The 16,987-nt window shown below is 45.1% G+C and overlaps 1 protein-coding gene across 15 annotated transcripts in view; it reads right to left on the bottom strand.

Annotated features, from left to right (window-relative positions):
- The window catches only part of RAPGEF1 (Rap guanine nucleotide exchange factor 1), a 137,522-nt gene that overhangs the window by 83,298 nt on the left and 37,237 nt on the right, over nucleotides 1–16,987 (bottom strand). Inside the window, exon 1 of one of the 15 annotated variants that reach the window (XM_025475552.3) lies at nucleotides 11,873–11,927. The exons of the other annotated variants lie outside the window; for them this stretch is intronic. Coding sequence (XP_025331337.1) covers nucleotides 11,873–11,912 — 40 coding nt within the window. The 5' untranslated portion in view covers nucleotides 11,913–11,927. Of the gene's footprint in view, nucleotides 1–11,872; nucleotides 11,928–16,987 lie in introns of those variants that run through there. 15 annotated transcript variants of the gene reach the window in all.

The following is a 16,987-nucleotide window of genomic DNA, read 5'->3' as shown; positions in this document are numbered from 1 at the left end:
TCTTACAAACCAGCACCGACAGAGGACTCTGTTTGGCTGTGTGCACCACTACCTTGTCCCTCCCCCCAGCCTCCAACTTAGATGGTGCATCTCGGCATAGATTCCCCTTCCTCTTTCCAAAATGAAAGCTTAGCAAATATGTTGTTTATTAGATATGTTCACAACTTTGATCCCCAGGCAAGCAAGTCACCACAAGAGCAGAAGACAAGACTTTCAGGCCAGCACTGCTTATAAAAGTGAATCATACCCTTCTGGAAAAGTCCAAAACCAAGGTGGCTCCCTCACAGCAGCAGCAGCAGCAGATCAAAGACCTTCTCACTGTGCTAGCTCCCAGGCTAAAAACACTCCTAGTGGTGAAATCTCAGGCAGTCTCTTAGCCTAAGGCGGAGAGGCCAAAGGTATAGTACCAGCTCTCTCACCTTGGGAGGTAGGATTATAGATGGAACCCAAGATGCTGTTTTTATTTTATTCTTTTTAAAGATTTTATTTATTTATTCATGAGAAGCACAGAGAGAGAAAGGCACAGACACAGGCAGAGGGAGAAGCAAGCTCCATGCAGGGAGCCTGATGTGGGACTTGATACCCCCGTCTCCAGGATCACACCCTGGGCTGAAGTCTGCGCTAAACTACTGAGCTACCCGGGCTGCCCTCAAGATGCTATTTTTAAACAACTCCAAAAACAATGGGAGAATTGTATTTGAGTGATGGATAGAATTGTCATTTGGCTAGGAAGCATTAGAAAAGGACTTTCCAAAGTCAAAAAGGCCTCCCAGTTCTCACGAATTTATACCTTTACAGTCTGGGATTAATAACAAAATGGGATCACAGTACATGTTTTTAAAAGACAGTCCTTGGGTGCTTGGCCATCATCTCCCTTCCTAGGTCTTAGACTCAGTCAAATAATATTCCTTTAACTCTCTCCAAAGTCTCTCTCTTGTTCAGAACCCTCCAAAAGCACTCTCCATTCCAAAAAGTGCCTTTAGGAAAAATCCAGTTGCTTCATTCTAGAATCCTCAAAGCAGGACACACTGCATTTTTCAAGAAGGAATCTTGTTCTCTTTCCCTTGTTCTCTCTGAGCAGCTGTATCCTTTATGTACCCCTAGAATTGAAGTTCTCTGTAAAGGACCAAATCTTTCCAGAGGCAGCGGCCTCCGTGTCAGCACGCCAAGGAGGAAGAACAAGCACAAGCCACATGGGAGAAACAGAAGGAGGCAGAGACTGGTCTTTTCAAAGTCAGCTGCTTGGAATTAGAATGGGCTTTCCTGGTGCAACAAGGTTAGAAATCTAACTGGGGCCCCATGGCCACCGACCCAACGAAGCACAACTTGGCTGAGCCCCTTCCACTGGACACATGCTGGGCTCTGGGGTCACCAAAGACCTGGCCATGGCCCCATCTGGCCCTGGAACAGGAATGTAGGCTCTTGCCTTCACACAGTTTATAAGCTAACAGAGAAGTAATGCCATATACCCAGAGCTCCAACACCTAGCATAGCAAGACAAATGCTTTAAAAATAAAGGGTTTACTTCCTGGAAGATACACAAAAAGTTCATGAAGAAAGCCCTAGGGCTGCAAGCCGAGCAGACACTAATGGGATATGACCATGACAAATGTGAAGAGACGGAGTTGCCTTGGGTAAGAGGCATCTCTGAGAGACAGAACTGAGTGAGCCTAGCAGAAAGGGCACTGGCTGCATGCATGGGGAGACATGTGCTCTATTCCTTCTGCTCACATTTACTCCCAAGTCATGACCCCATTAGCAGGTACCCAAACCAATTCCGTGAATTAAAACAGGAAACTGAATAGAAGCGATCAGAGGGCACCAAGGCAGTAAGACTAAATATCATTTCATGACATTTATTTCCATTACAACCAATCTGAAACACTGAAGGCCCTTCTCCTTGGGGAGAGTCAGATGGAGGACTTTCTAACTAGGACATTCAATGTCCTAGTGAGAACACTGTAAGTCCTCCTCACTAGGATGATGAGGAGCTGCTGTAGCTTAAGGGTTCTGCAGGGGCAATTAAGACCATAAATCCAGTCCTCTCCCGGAGTCCAGGACACTGGTTGAGCCTCCTACTCTGGGTCTGGAACTAAGGATCATACACAGGTGCAGCACCGGCAGGTGGGCCATTTCTAAGGTGGTGGCGATTGGTAGCTTTCCAGCCTTTTTTGACCACAAACCACAGTAAGAAATACTGTGATCAAGTACACAAAGCATATCAAAAATCTAAAAGACTTAAATTCTATTTCATTTTGTAATCCTATGAATTAATTCTATGACCAAATAGTGTCTTAATCCTCCCCCCAATTGAGAGTGAAGGGGAGTGGAGGGTCTGGGTCATTAACAGCAGCATCTACACAACTTGGAGCTGGTTAGGATATCAGGTCTCCACCCCAACTCCCAAGCCAGACCTAATGATTTAAGATCTCTAGGGGTGAGGCCCAGGAATCTGGGCTTTAACTAGTCCTTCAAGGAAACAAAGGTCTGGGGGAAAGAGATAAACTGTTAAGAAATCCCAAATCTTGAGTGGGAGATAGGGAGGCTCTGTAAGCTCAGCAGAGCCAAGTGCACACACAAAGTGACAGGCAGGTATATTCTTTGACTCTGACAGGGAAGTTCAAATCTCACATCAAAACATTCCTTGGGACAAGCTCCTTCTGATAGGCAGATGGATATGTGAACACTGTGCCTAGAACAGGTCTAGCACAGTCATGGAGCTTGAGGGGAAGGTGTGACTACTAGTCCCAGCCTCCCCAGGGAAGAACATTTGGCTGAAACACGTCTCTTTGTTACAAGGCTCAGAGCATAAGTAAGCCAGTTAATATTTCCTGAAGACCTACTGTGTGCACGAGTGCTTCAGACAACAAATTTCACCCAGAAATGGTGGACAAAAGTGATCAATCATTGCTCTTCCTTTTGCTGTATGCCATACTTGGCTGCAAGTATGGCTGTGCATCTGGCTGCAATAGTTGTTTAGTATCTACTTTGTGCTGGAAAAAAATGGTTTTTGTTCTCATTTCTCTAAGGTAGTGACTCTCACGAGGGTAGATATGTGGATCAAAGGCAAGGTGTCTGTCATAAGCATATACAAAACAACTATATACGTCCACATTTGCAATCAGAAGAAAGCAAACCTGGAGCACCTGGGTGGCTCAGTGGGTTAAGCGTCTGACTCTTGATTTCAGCTTAGGTCATGATCTCAGGGTCATAGGTCAGGCTCTGTGCTGGGTGTGAAGTCTGGTTAAGATTCTTTCTCTCCCTCTCCCTTTGCCCCTCAACCCCCGGCTTGTGCATCTCTCTCTCTCAGAAAGCAAACCTGGACTAAATATGCAGATGCTAAAAGGGGAGGGGCTGAGGTGTCAGTGTCCAAGATTGGGGTTGGGTGAAAAGCTACCATGCTGCTAGGGCACTGGCCTGAACTCTGCTTAGAAGGTTGGGTCCCCTATTCTATGGTGACCCCAACTCATGAATTAATGGTTTTCTTAGTGGAAAACATAAGTATATTTAAAGTCCTTAGAATGCATTCTAAGTTGATAACCACATTTTTATATTTAAGATGGAAACCCTGAATTTTCATTCAGATAGATAGGAAAACAAAGCCAACGAGGAAGGAAAGGAATCTGCTGAGGACCCGGCAGGCCCAAGCACAGGTTCCTATTACATGGTCTGTGTGGGGTCTGTGAAACCATTCCTTAGGAAGAAGGAACGGCAGGGGAAGGTCCCATGGTGTTCAACCAAGAATTTCTAAGAGCTACCAAGTGACCATGGAGAAAAACATGTCACTTCATTTTCTTCCAGGAGCCTGGGCCTGTCTTGTACTCACCCTGACTTAAAATTCCTAAAGACAGTTTTTGTTCTGTCAGCCACAATGTCCTCAGAACTAAGCACACCTTAGTAATAAAAATATGCAGCTTCCAAAAAAGCTAGTGGATACGTTTGAAAAATGCATGAAAACCAGTGGATTGAATCTATAATCTACCCTCTGTAGAAAGTTGGGCACATTTTTGAAGGTCACCTTTTAAAGTACTTTTGGTTCCAACTCTCTTTACAAAGTGAGTATCACCACAAAGCAGGGATTGAAATATATTTAGTTTCTTTATAATAATATTTTTATATTCTTTGTGATGGAGGCTGAGTAGTATTTTTAAATTTTTCATCAAAACAAAAATATTAGCACAGAACGATGTGTCCTGAACCTCAGTTGAAGCCTGGCTGCTTCAAACAGGCTGGCCACTTTGTCTTCAACACTCGTTTCTGTGGGCGGTAAACCCAAACCCATCCATGGCCCGGCCAGTTCTGAAATGCTCAAATCAGTAGCCTCTTTTGTCTGACCTACTGGAACACTGCTTGGCCTTAAAATTCTGATCTCTTACCCAAAAAAGGCAGCCTGGTAAAACTGAGCTTATACCTCTGTGCTATACAGCTGACCTTGAGCCAATTCCCCCAAGTATGAGAGGCCCCTACTCAGGCTGTTCCCCAAGGTACAAAGAAATCTAGAGCTCCACACTTAGTTTAAGACAAATGTTTTCTCCTATGTGATTTTCCCCTTCTAGGGCTGTAGCCATGAGTGGCACATGGCAGCGATGTGACTCTTCCACAATAATATTATTCTACAATAACTCTTATTCAATAACAATATTATTCTACAATAACTCTTCCAGCTCAGGCATGGTAGAGCTTGGGGAAGTGTGAGCCCTTTGATGACATCCAGTCTGGTGAATCTCAGGGTCTCCTGGTACTGCCCCACCTGCTCAGGTTAGGATGGCCTCCACACGGCCCCATGTGAAGAAGGCTCCCTATACACAAAGTCCAGTCTGAGCTGGGTGTGTGCCAAGGAAAATCCTGTCACATTCCCTCTCTCTTTTTTGTACAGAAAGGAACCAGTGGAGGATGACTGTATGAGGTAATACAGCCTCGTGCATTTTTCAAGCCCTGAACACTTGGTGCCCAGGATATAGCACAGTCAGGCAGACATGACACCAATGCTTAGGAGGAACAGGGAAGAGACCTGAAACACAGCACAAGTGTGATGATGGCTACAAAAGTGGGCTGAGGCCCCCTTACCCAACTGGAGAGCAAGCAGTGAATGTTTGGAACGTGGTCTGGATGCCCCCAGAGGCCACCAGGGACACTGATGAGAGGGTGGGGAGCAAGGCAGGCAAGGGTACTGTAAAGGCATCTTTCATGTGGGCACCCACACTCAACCCCACAAAGAAACTGCTTTAAACTGAAGCCTGAAATACTTGCAGCAGTTGGCCAGATTTTCATTTTCTTTAGAGTGTGTATGAGGGGCAGGGGGAGAGAGGGTGGACTGAGGAAGAGTGTTTCTGGCAGAGGGAAAAACATGTTTGGAAGGCCCTGGGTCAGCAGGATCAAGGTGAATCAGAAGACCTGGTCAATACGGCAGAGGGAGGGAGTGAGGAGAGGGAACAGGGCCAGCTGGGTCAGGCAAGTAAGTCCTGCTGGATCCAGGAGCCTGATGGCTTCCCCAGTGGTGCTGGGAAGTACGTTCTATATGGGTGATAGAGCACAGAGTTCGATGCCCACTGTTCTTCACTGGCTATGAGAGTTAATTCAGAAATCTAAACACCCTATCTACAGGGTTTTGAGAAAGCAGACACTGTAAGGTCATCTTCTTTTCAAAAAGATCATTTACCAATGTGCTAGTGATGTTGAGACAAAATGAACTCCCCCCAACCTTGTCTTAATAGCAAATTGTCACAAGGCAAAATCCAAATGTGCAGGCACGGTCCTTATACTGACAGAGGCCACAGGAAGTAAGAGTAAAGAGCAATTTAAGGCAAGTGTTGGTCAAGTATTGCCTATAATGCAATCTATTCCACACCATGTTCTTTTTTTGTTTTGTTTTAAAGATCTTACTTGAGAGAGAGAGAGAGAGAGAGAGAGAGGAAAAAAGAGAGCAAGAGTGGTGGGGAGAAGCAGAGGGAGAGGGAGAAGCAGGCTCCCCGCTGAGCAGGGAGCCCATGACCTGAGCTGAAGGCAGTCGTTTAACCTACTGAGCCACCCAGGCACCCCTCACACCATGTTCTCCTTAAAATAGCCCACAATTTATTGAGTACTTACTCTGCCAGCCCTGACAGGAGGACAGTATTTCAATGCCATTTCACGATGAAGAACCTAAGGCTCAGAGAAAAAAACCAGGCCCAGAGTTATACCGTGTCTGGGAAACAGCCTGCGCTCAGACTCCACTCACTGGGACTACAAGCTCACTCTCTTCCTCATGACATTAAAGTGTCTTCCTTCAGTGTCACCAGTGAGCACGTCTGTAAGAGTGGAAGGTGCTGGGAGGGTGGCTCTAGAGTACAGTACACATGATGGATGGGAAATGAAAGAAAAGCATGAGCAAGAAATGCCTACAATAACCTCCTCTACCCAGACTGAACAGCTTCTGCTCCAAGACTGCCTGCCCATCAGAGATTCTTAGCATCTCACTCAGAGGAAAGAGAGAAGAGCCAAGAGTAAACGAGCCTCAGAAGTCCAGGGATCTGTTGAGAGTGCACCTCCCACCCCAACCTCAGTGCTGCAGGGAAATCACCCATGTAGGTGGCTGACTTCCCCTTGAGGTACTGTGTCCCATCCACAGCTGACCAAGCACGAGAGCTGGGCTAAAATCTCTAAGCTGGGCAAGAGACTTCAGGAACACAACTGGCAACAATGAGAGAGCTTTAATCGGTTTCCAAACGAACCACTTCCTTTTGATGGGTGGTGGATGTCATCTGGTCACAAATGTGCAGCTGGTATAGGGCACATCTATAGAATTAACTAATACCTGGAACAATACCTCTTGTCCCATCCCAAAATTGTCAGTTACCTGGAACTAAATCCCAAGAAAGGAACTAGGGCATGTGGTTGCCTTAGCAGTTTGCCATTTTAGGGACATCAGAATACAATTCTCTCTCCTGGAAGTTAGGAAGTGAGAGGCTGGTTTTTAGTGTAGGTCGTGCCACTAATTAGTTTGGTCAGTTAGGCAAAGCACAATTTCTCTAAGTCTCTTTTCTCATCTGGAAAAGAAGGGCAGTAAGCCTAGATCAATGGTCCTCAGAAGAGTGGCCCTGAACCAATAGCAGTCTCACCTATGAAATGGTTAGAAACAGAATCTCTTGGGCCCCAAGTCATACCCACTGGATCAGAAACTTTGGGGGTGGGGCCCAGCAAACTGCTTTAACCAGGCCTCAAGGTGATTTTGACACAAAGTCTGAGACCTATACTGGCCTAGCTGATTTCCCTATTTACTTTGTTTCATGAAATCATCCTTGGGGTGCCTGGATGGCTCAGTTGGTTAAGCATCTGCCTTCGACTCAGGTCGTGATTTCGGGCTCCCTGCTTAGTGGGGAGTCTGCTTCTTCACCCTCCCTGCTCTTGTGCTCTCTCTCTCTTCCCCTCTCAAATAAGTAAATAAAATCTTAAAAAAAAAAAAAAATCCTCCTTCTTTAACCTTTCCCTGCCTGTACTGTACTGACTTCATTTATCTAACAAGTACTGACAGAGTGTCTACAATGTGCCAGACACTGGGGACATGTGGGGCACAAGCCCAAGCCCACTTTGTGACAGGTACATGTGTCAGCTCGAATGATGATGGACGTAAACACGGCTTGTTTTCCAGTTTCTTTCTTCTTTAACCATGGTCTTCCTACAAAACTTACAGTATTTATAAAGATAAATTGTTCAGCATACAGGGAGAGATGCAAGGTGCCAGCAAATGTTATTATGTGGCTACTGATGAAAGAAATTAAGTATGTCCAATTAAATAAGCCTACAAAATCCACTGGAAAATTTCTAGAAGGAACTAGAGACTAACACAGATAACATTTCTTTTCTCCTAAAACTATTTTAGTGACTCACAGTGTTCACAAGTCTTGAATGTTATTCTAGGCACAAAATAAAAAACTAAGTGACATTTTTAGCAGCCCATTTTGCTTTGGGAGGTATACACAGGAAATGCAAAAGCAAAAACAAAAGCTAAAATGCTCTACCCTAAGAGGAAAGACGCAGCCAAACCACCTTCACGTTAAAAATGGAACAAAAATTAGCTTCCTCTGTCACGCCTAGGGGTCCTGCTAAAAGCATCTGCCAAGAATTTTCCTCTTCTCCCTTCTGTCCAGTGACCATGGAGGGCAAAGGAAGCATGGCCAGGAAGCAAAGAGGTGGCCCAGCTGTTGGTGTTCGTCGGGAACACACACTGTGGAGTTGTCTCTGATCTGTGCCAGTCCCAGAGTCAGTCTTGGTCAGAAGGAAATTGTCTTCAGTTGATACTTCAGTACCATGGAATTGGACTCCTCTGAGTAGAAGCAGACATCAGAGTTCTTACCCAGCTCTTGTCTACATTGGTCAGAATGTACACCTGATAACGGGCATAACACACAGCTGCTTCTACCCAAAAGCGGGGTCAAAGCAAACCACAGAACTAATGCACAAAATGACAAAGCAATTCTCTCCCTAACTGTATGTATTTCTTTAGGCAACACTAACCACAAACAAATAAGAGTGTTTAAAAGAGAACAGAATCAGAAGCTTGGAACACAAGATTTATTACAACAGACCCCCTGCTGATTGGCTCTGAGTTTCCTAGTAGTGAAGGTAAAAAGGTAAACAAGAGTGGTTAATCTGACCATTCAAAGAAAATATGAGCTCAACAGATGAGGGACACTTTTCCTGGTATGACATTCCAAAAGAACTTTCAGGGAGGAAAGTAACACTGTGAATTGGGTCTTCAATCTTGGTTTTACCCTACCTGCAATGTTCTTTAAGCAGCCATTTAACATCTGTTCTTATTTAAAAAATCAATAGCCCAAGCTAACCAATTAGCTTAACACTTTCACTAGTGAATACATTTCTCAGGGAATCTCAATTATTAATACAGCCCTGTCTTTTGTGTTCAACAGCCCCGAATTAATACAGAAACAGCCCTAAAGAACTAATGGATACAGAGGTTTTCCCCACCTATTTCTGGCAGAAGTGAGAAGTCAGTCACATTGACACTGGATTCCGGGGCCTCAACTCAGTGTGGTTAAAGCACAAATGACTATGTCCTGACATGGTCTGTGCCCACAGGATGGAGCACACTCCGGGTACTGGCAGACCCTCAGGGTGCGGAAGGCAGCTCCCCTGGAGGCCAGCGCCCACAGCTGGGGAAGGTGGGGCAGGAGAACCAGGAACCCACTTCCTCCTCAGAGAACCTTTCTTCAAGGAGCTCAGCACTCAGTCAGGCAGGCAAGATGACACAGCGAGGCTGTAGGGGTGGCTGTACCATTTACCCAGCTTATGGGGAAAACTGGACAAGGAAGCTCTCTCTAGAAGGGCAGTGGATAGACAAAACAGATCGGCAGGCTCCGGACAAATCACAAGGTCAGAAATTCTTCAGCCTGAAGGAACGTCACGGGCAGAAGAGGGAGAGTAAGAATGCCACCGTCCGTATGGCCCCCACGTACGGCTGGAAGGACGGCTGCCCTTCGAAGCTCCAGTAAAGAAGGCCCAAAATAGGAGCTCGAGGGGGATGAGAAGGGAGCGGGGAGTGGGGGGGCATCTGGGGCTAACGTTGGGAGCACAAGGCCAGGCCCCGTCCCCCATGTGCGCTGCGTAGAACGCTGGGCGGGCTGGTGCGGGGCATCCACCTCTCCCACCATGGCACAGACCAGGCATCAACAGGGCACCTCTCAGCAGCATCTCGTCAGCCATCCCTTGTCGCTGCCACAGAAACCACTGTAGGAGCCAGCGGTGGATCCACCGGCGAGACAACACAGGGACAAGGAAGCACTATGGGCTTGCCAGGGCCCTGACCAGAGTTCCCCTGGGAAGGCGGACTGGTGTGGGCTCGGTGTCCTGGCTGTAGGCCGGCCTCTTCCTGAGGGCCATTTTATCCGAGTGGGAACGGCACTGTTGGGGTGAAGTTGTGTGGTAACCAGTCAGGGACAGGACTGTGGGTGGGACTTGCAGTCCGGCCTGGCTCCAGTACTAACCAGCTCTGAAAAAAATGGCCAATTAGCTTAACACCTTCACTAGCAAATGGAGACAAACTATGGCACCAACAACAATGGGCTGTTGTGCATAGTGAAGGAGAAAACGTTTACCTGAGAATTAAGCTTTTTTTTACGTAAGTAACCACAGCACTTGATGGTCCTGCATCTGCTAACCTCTTCTGCCACAGCACAAAATAACAAATACCAAGTGATATTTTTAGCAGCCCATTCCGCTTCAGGAGGTCGACAGAGGAAAAGTAAAAGCAAAAGGCAAAAAATGCTCTACCCTATGAGGAAAAACTTTCTAGGGATGCCTGGGTGGCTCAGCGGTTGACTGTCTGCCTTCAGCTCAGGGCATGATCCCTGTCCTGGGATGGAGTCCCACATGGGGATCCCTTCAGGGAGCCTGCTTCTCTCTCTGCCTGTGTCTCTGCCTCTGTGTGTGTGTGTCTGTTATGAATAAATAAAATCTTTTAAAAAAAAAAGGAAAAACTTTCTAGACGTTCTCTGATTTTTAAAAAGCAGGGGGTTAACCACTACACATACGCAGACATACAATACATATATGGTTTTTTTCTGAACCGTGTAAGAGTAAGTTTCACACATACCATGGTGTTCCCTTCAATTCTTCAATGAATACTTCCTGCGAATACGGATATTCTTTTATATCACTGCAGTGCAGTTGTCAACATCACTAAATTTAACGTCATTACAATACTTTTATCTAAGCTACCATTCATATTCCAATTTGGTCAAGTGACCCAATAATTTAAGGACAACTTTCAAGGGGGAGGAGGGCAAACTGACTGCAAATTCCTGGAATTAGCTTGGATTTTTATAATGTTCAATATGAACCAGTAACAATAAACTCTTCATGCTTTGTATTAGTTTTCTATTGCTGTATAACAAAAACCATGTACATTTATCATGTCACTCTTTCTATGGCTCCAGGTCTGATGATGTGCATTTGGATGGGTCCTCTGCAAGGCTGCAGTCAAGATGATGGCAGGGCTGAGGTTTCACATGGGGGCTTACCTAGGGAAGGGACTGTGTACAAGCTCCCTCAGGTAGCTGGCAGAATTAATTTCCTTGCAGCTATAAGGTTAAGGGCTCTGGCTTATTGCTATTTGGAGGCTAGAGGCTGCCCTCAGCAACTTGCGACATGGAGCCTCTTACTTCTCCAAGGGACAATGTCTCCAGAGTATGTCTGCTAGCCAGAGTTTCATATAACAAAACGTAATCAGGGGAGTGACAGCCCGTACCTTTGCCATATTCTATTGGTTGGACCTATTCATAGGTCTATCCACACTCAAGGATTAAACAAAGGTGTGAACATGAGGAGACAGCAATGATGAAGCCATCTGAAAGTCTGTCTGCCACATGATTATAGTTTCTTTACAACTAGCAAATCAAATCACACTTATAAAAATATATATATAAAAAAATTAAAATATATATATATAAAAAACCCACAAATCCCATTTATAAACTAATGCAAATAAAACTAAAATCTTCCAGACAGTGAGATTAACCATACTGGTTGAACATATGGACAGGGACACCTGGGTGGCTCAGCGGTTGAGTGTCTGCCTTTAGCTTAGGGCGTGATCCTGGAGTCCCAGAATCAAGTCCCACACCAGGCTTCCTGCATGGAGCCTGCTTCTCCCTCTGCCTATGGATCTATGTGTCTCTCATGAATAAATAGATAAAATCTTTAAAAAAAAAAAAAAAACATATAGACAATGGTTTTTTTGAGACTGCATCACCAGTATAATATGAACACAGTGTGGAGAGCTGCAGGACACTGTTTTAGGTTCTTGTTCTTTACCATTTTTCTCTACTGAAATCACTCTGATGTCATTTTTAGCTTCTTGGTTGTAGAATCACATCACCTGCAAGTCTGCTGTTCTTTTCTTCACCAGCCCACCACATTTGAAGTACAAAGAGTTATATGATGGATTCCATTGATGTCAGATCAACCCAATGATGTGCTCTTGAAAAAACAGCAAGACAGAAAGAAAGGGAGAGGAGAAGGATAAATATTTTAGGCAAATCACTCTCTCTTCAGTTAATAAGCATATGACCCCAGGTGACAGGAAGGCAGGAGAGGTGCCGTGTGACTGGTTCCTTGGTTCCTTCTTGCCTTCTGTGGTGTGAACATCTCACCTCACTAGCAGGACTCTGGTGTTTAAAGATAACCGTTTTGGGCAGCCCTGGTGGCTCAGCGGTTTAGTGCCACCTTCAGCCCAGGGCCTGATCCTGGAGACCAGGGATCAAGTCCCACGTCGGGCTCCCCGCATGGAGCCTGCTTCTCCCTCTGCCTTTGTCTCTGCCTCTCTCTCTCTGTGTCTCCCATGAATAAATAAATAAAATCTTAAAAAAAATAAAGATAATAATTTTATTTTTAGAACATGTTGCCTAAATATAAAATGAATTCCTACATTTGCTCAATGTTAGAATCAGCAAACATTTTCTTTAAAGGGCAGGAGAGTAAATATTTTCAGCTTTGTGGGAATACAGTCTTTGTTAAACTACTCAACTCTGCCATTTTAGTGGGAAAGCAGCTCAGATGATTTGTAAACACATGAATGTGGCTGTGTTCCAATAAACTTTATTTACAAAATTAGGGAGCCAAGTGGATTTGGCCCTAATGAAGGGGGTAAGGGGTGCTGACCACTGCCCTAAAGAAATAGCATCCTATTTTAATTTTGAAAGATACCTGATGACCTTGTTAGTCTTCAACTGGGATTTTCAAGGGTAATTGTGACTATACAAAATTATGGCCTTGTGTACTTTTATTCAAACCCAACCCTTCTGCTTCTATCAAGTACAACTCCACTATACAACTGGGCATCGATACAAAGAGCTGCCAGACCAGCCCTGGAATCAAGGTAAAGTCGCCATGCAGACCATCTAGAATATGTTCTACTCCTTCTGCTTAAGCAACAGTTTCCTTTTGGAAACATTCCTGGACTAGGTAACTAAGTCAGAGATCCTGTGGCCACCCCACTGTACTGCTGGTTAGGCTGATGGCCTCTCTTCCACTGGGCAATGAGAGGCATGACTATGTCTATTTTGCTCACCGTTGTATCCCCAAGAGCCCAGCATAGTGCTAGATACATAGAAAGTCCTCATTAATATTTGCTGAATGAAGGGAAAGATTTGGTCCCATCACATGCTTTCTCAGCCCCCAGGAACTCTTGATTCTTGGCACTTAAATGTAACTGCTCAGGCACACTGTAATTATTTAAACTATGGCGGGGGGGGGGGGGCCTCTGGTTAAAAGGAAGATACAGAAGAAACCAAACATTTCAAGTGCTGAGGTTCAAAACCATATAAAAGTAATAAAATTACTAACAGATTAGTTATGTTTATTTTTTTAAAAAAAGAGAGAAACAAAAACAGGCCCCAAATGGAGTCACTAGCCCCCATGATGGCAAACCAGGATGCAACATCAGGAATGTGACCATTAACTACTCAATCAGGAATTTCCTGATCAGCCCTGGAAAGGTAATCTGCATGACAGACCACCCTTCCCCCAAAGGAAGGTGACCAATGCCTGAAACAATTTTCTTTTCTTTTACTAATAGTTTCCTTGTCCCACCCTACTCCTGCCCATAAAAGCCTTCCATTTTAAACAGCTCCTCTGAGCTCCTTTCTATTTGCTAGATGGGATGCTACTCATTAATGCTCAATAAAAGCCAACTAGATCTTCATTTACTCAGTTGCATTTGGTTTAACATGTTAAATCAAACGTATAGCCACTGGCTTCTCAACAAGACTGGAAAATTTGAGAAGACAAGCCCAAGTGATGGATTCAATTAATAATCAATTCTGTAGTGGCCAATCAAGTAACCTCCGCAGGGAATTCTCTTCACCCTCCCCTCATGCCTGTTCTCAGTTGAGTAAGTTTCCCTTAGATTTCATTTTTAAAAAATTTCTCAAGAATAAAGTGTAAAATGGTCTCCTCTACTTTTTCTCAACTGGAAGAAGCAAAGAAGATACATGGAAAGCTATCAGCCTATTTATACAACCAGTTTCTAGTGATGCTTTTTAGAACTCAGAGCGTGCCCAGTTTCTCTTCGGGTCATTCATCCAAGAGGTCTCCACCCACATGACTTAAAAGTAGTAGTTAGTTTTCATATAGATAGAAAAACCAACTTGTCAATCTTGATACTCCATCATGGGTCCCAATCACTGGATGGCAACACCCTGGTGGTTGCCTGTAGCAAATGTTAGTTCTCCAGAGAAGCACGCTGGACATAGCAGTTCTTCCGATAAATCATGTGAGTCACTCATGAATGGAGACTTCCTGGGACCTTCTAATGGAAAACATTCTCATTAGGAGCCCAATTGCCCATGAAAAGAAATAAAAATGAGCCATAGCCAAGACTCTTACCCCTTCTGAAGGTCAGGATATGCACCGCTATCTCCCTGGGCAGAGCTCGGTAGAGGAGCTGCACCGGAGATGTCATGCCAGGCAAAGGGAGGACTTCTCAAGATGGGCTTGGAGCACTATCCCTGCAAGTCACTCCCTTTAACAGCCCCTTCACATCTCACAAGTTAAGAACTTCAAGGAGAACTAACTTGCAAACACCTGCAACTAAGAGTTGTTCCTGTGGTTAACAAAAATAGAAAAAGCCCTAAAGGAACCATAATTCACTGTTATTTATTTAAACCAAATAAATAACAAATGTGTTTCCTCCCAGCCTTCTGATCTCAGTGGATGGTGACCACCCATTAACACAAGCCAAAAATCTGGCTGTCATCCCTGACCCACTTCACATCCTGTTATCCTTCAGATCCCATCGTTAGCAAGTTCTGTCCATTCACCCTCCAAATACCAGTCAATCTGTCCACTGCCACCACCCCGTTCACATGGCATCATCTGCTAGGATGGCTCACTCAGCCGCCAAGTCCTGTCTTGCTGCTTCAGAGCATTCTCCCACTGAAGTTGGGGTAATCTTGTCAGAGCACAAATCTGATCTCCATTCTCAATCTTTTACAAACACACATACATCACCTAAAACATTTGATGGCTTTTTGTCAACAAAGGCTCCACATCACCTTCCACCGAGTGCACCTCCCCCACACCCCTTTGCCTCAGGACCTTTACGCATGGTTTCTTCATCTAGACAGTGTCCTCCCCCTCCCCCAACCACATACACACACACACACACACACACACACACACACACACACACACACACACACGTCCACCTCACTTCACCTGGTTCACTTCGACTTAACTCTGCAGATCTCAACTCTGACCTTCCATAGTAGCTACTGGTCTGTAATTATGAACCAACCTGGGAGGCTGTTGGGTTTCTGCCTTTCTCAACTAAGGACAGTTAACAAGAGAGAATGAAGCCTAAGACCATAAGGCATCTTCTGGATGTAATGATAATTCTCCCCCCTGTATCTACAATGACACCAGCTGTATACCATCCCTGGAAGATCTGAGAAAACAGTCACTCAAACAATTCTGTGTTCTGTGGTTCAGATGAGGAACTCAGGTTTGGAAACATTTGTGCTTAATAGTATCTGACACAGAGCAGGTGTTGTAATAGTTGCTGATAGAAAATGAAAAAAAGAAATTAGTCAATGGGCAGCCCCAGTGGCCCAGCAGTTTAGTGCCACCTTCAGCCCAGAGTGTGATCCTGGAGACCCAGGATGGAGTCCCACGTCGGGCTCCCTGCATGGAGCCTGCTTCTCCTTCTGCCTGTGTCTCTGCCTCTCTCTATATATATCTCTCATGAATGAAAAAGGAAAGAAAGGGAAGAAAGGGAAGAAAGGAAGAAAGGAAGAAAGAAAGAAATTATTCAATGAACTAACCATTCAGTGCTTCAATTCCTTTCATTACAATGGGACTCCTGAGATTTCAAGCTCAAGTCACAATCTCTCAGGCTCCATGAGACACTTTAAACCATTCAGATGACACTAAACAACATACACCACACAACAGTGACCCATGGCTCAGGAACAATGAGATCCCAGTACACTTGGCACAAGCTTTGGAGCCAGAAGGGGGTGGATACCAGTTTCAGCAAGGCCACGTGGGATAACTTTGAATAAGCTTACCTCCAAACCTGTTTACTACCTGTAAATGGGGACTGATATCACCATTTTAGCCATGGCTCTTCAGCAGCAAGGAACAGAAACCCACTGAACATGTTCAAGTTCAAAAAGGAAGGTTTGTGATAAATAAGAACACAAGAAGACTCTTGTAAATCCAAAGACAGCTGGGATCCCTGGGTGGCGCAGCAGTTTGGCACCTGCCTTTGGCACAGGGCACGATCCTGGAGACCCGGGATCGAATCCCACGTCGGGCTCCCGGTGCATGGAGCCTGCTTCTCCCTCTGCCTGTGTCTCTGCCTCTCTCTCTCTCTCTGTGTGTGACTATCATAAATAATAAATAAAAATAAAAAAAAAAATCCAAAGACAGCTAAACATGCAGCTGTCTGGAAGGCCAAGAATGGAGGAGACGGGCAGCCCTGAGAACCAGCATTCCTCATCTCTTGCTGCTCCCTGCTTCTCTGCACCTGCCTCATTCTCCACTGAGGCTCTCACTCCCTTAGGGAGCTCCCTCGCTCCTATAGTTTTAAATACAATCTTTATGCCAAGACTCCTAAATTATACCTCTAGTCCAGATCTTCCTCCTTTCAAGACTTCTATGCCTAGCCGTGCAGTCAGTATCTTCCCTCGGATATCTAGAAGGCACTTTTTAACTGACCTCCCATCTTCCTCCACTGGCCTTCCCTAATGAACTGATGGCAACTCCATCCTTACTTAGCTGCTCAGGCCAAAATCCTGAGGTCGTCCTTGACTCCTCTCTTTCTCCTAACAACCCTCACCCAAGCAGTAAGAGACTCCTTTGGCTCTAGTCTTCAAAATATGTTCAGATCCAACCACTTTCCACCACTTGCACTGCACAGGCCTGGATTACTGCACTTGCAGCCAGCAGGGCTCCCTGCCTCTGCCCTGGCTCCCCTTTCTTCCCTTGCAGA

This window comes from Canis lupus, chromosome 9 (assembly GCF_003254725.2).
Source record: "Canis lupus dingo isolate Sandy chromosome 9, ASM325472v2, whole genome shotgun sequence".
In the NCBI taxonomy this organism is placed as follows: domain Eukaryota; kingdom Metazoa; phylum Chordata; class Mammalia; order Carnivora; family Canidae; genus Canis; species Canis lupus.
This window is presented reverse-complemented; position numbering and strand designations above follow the sequence as displayed.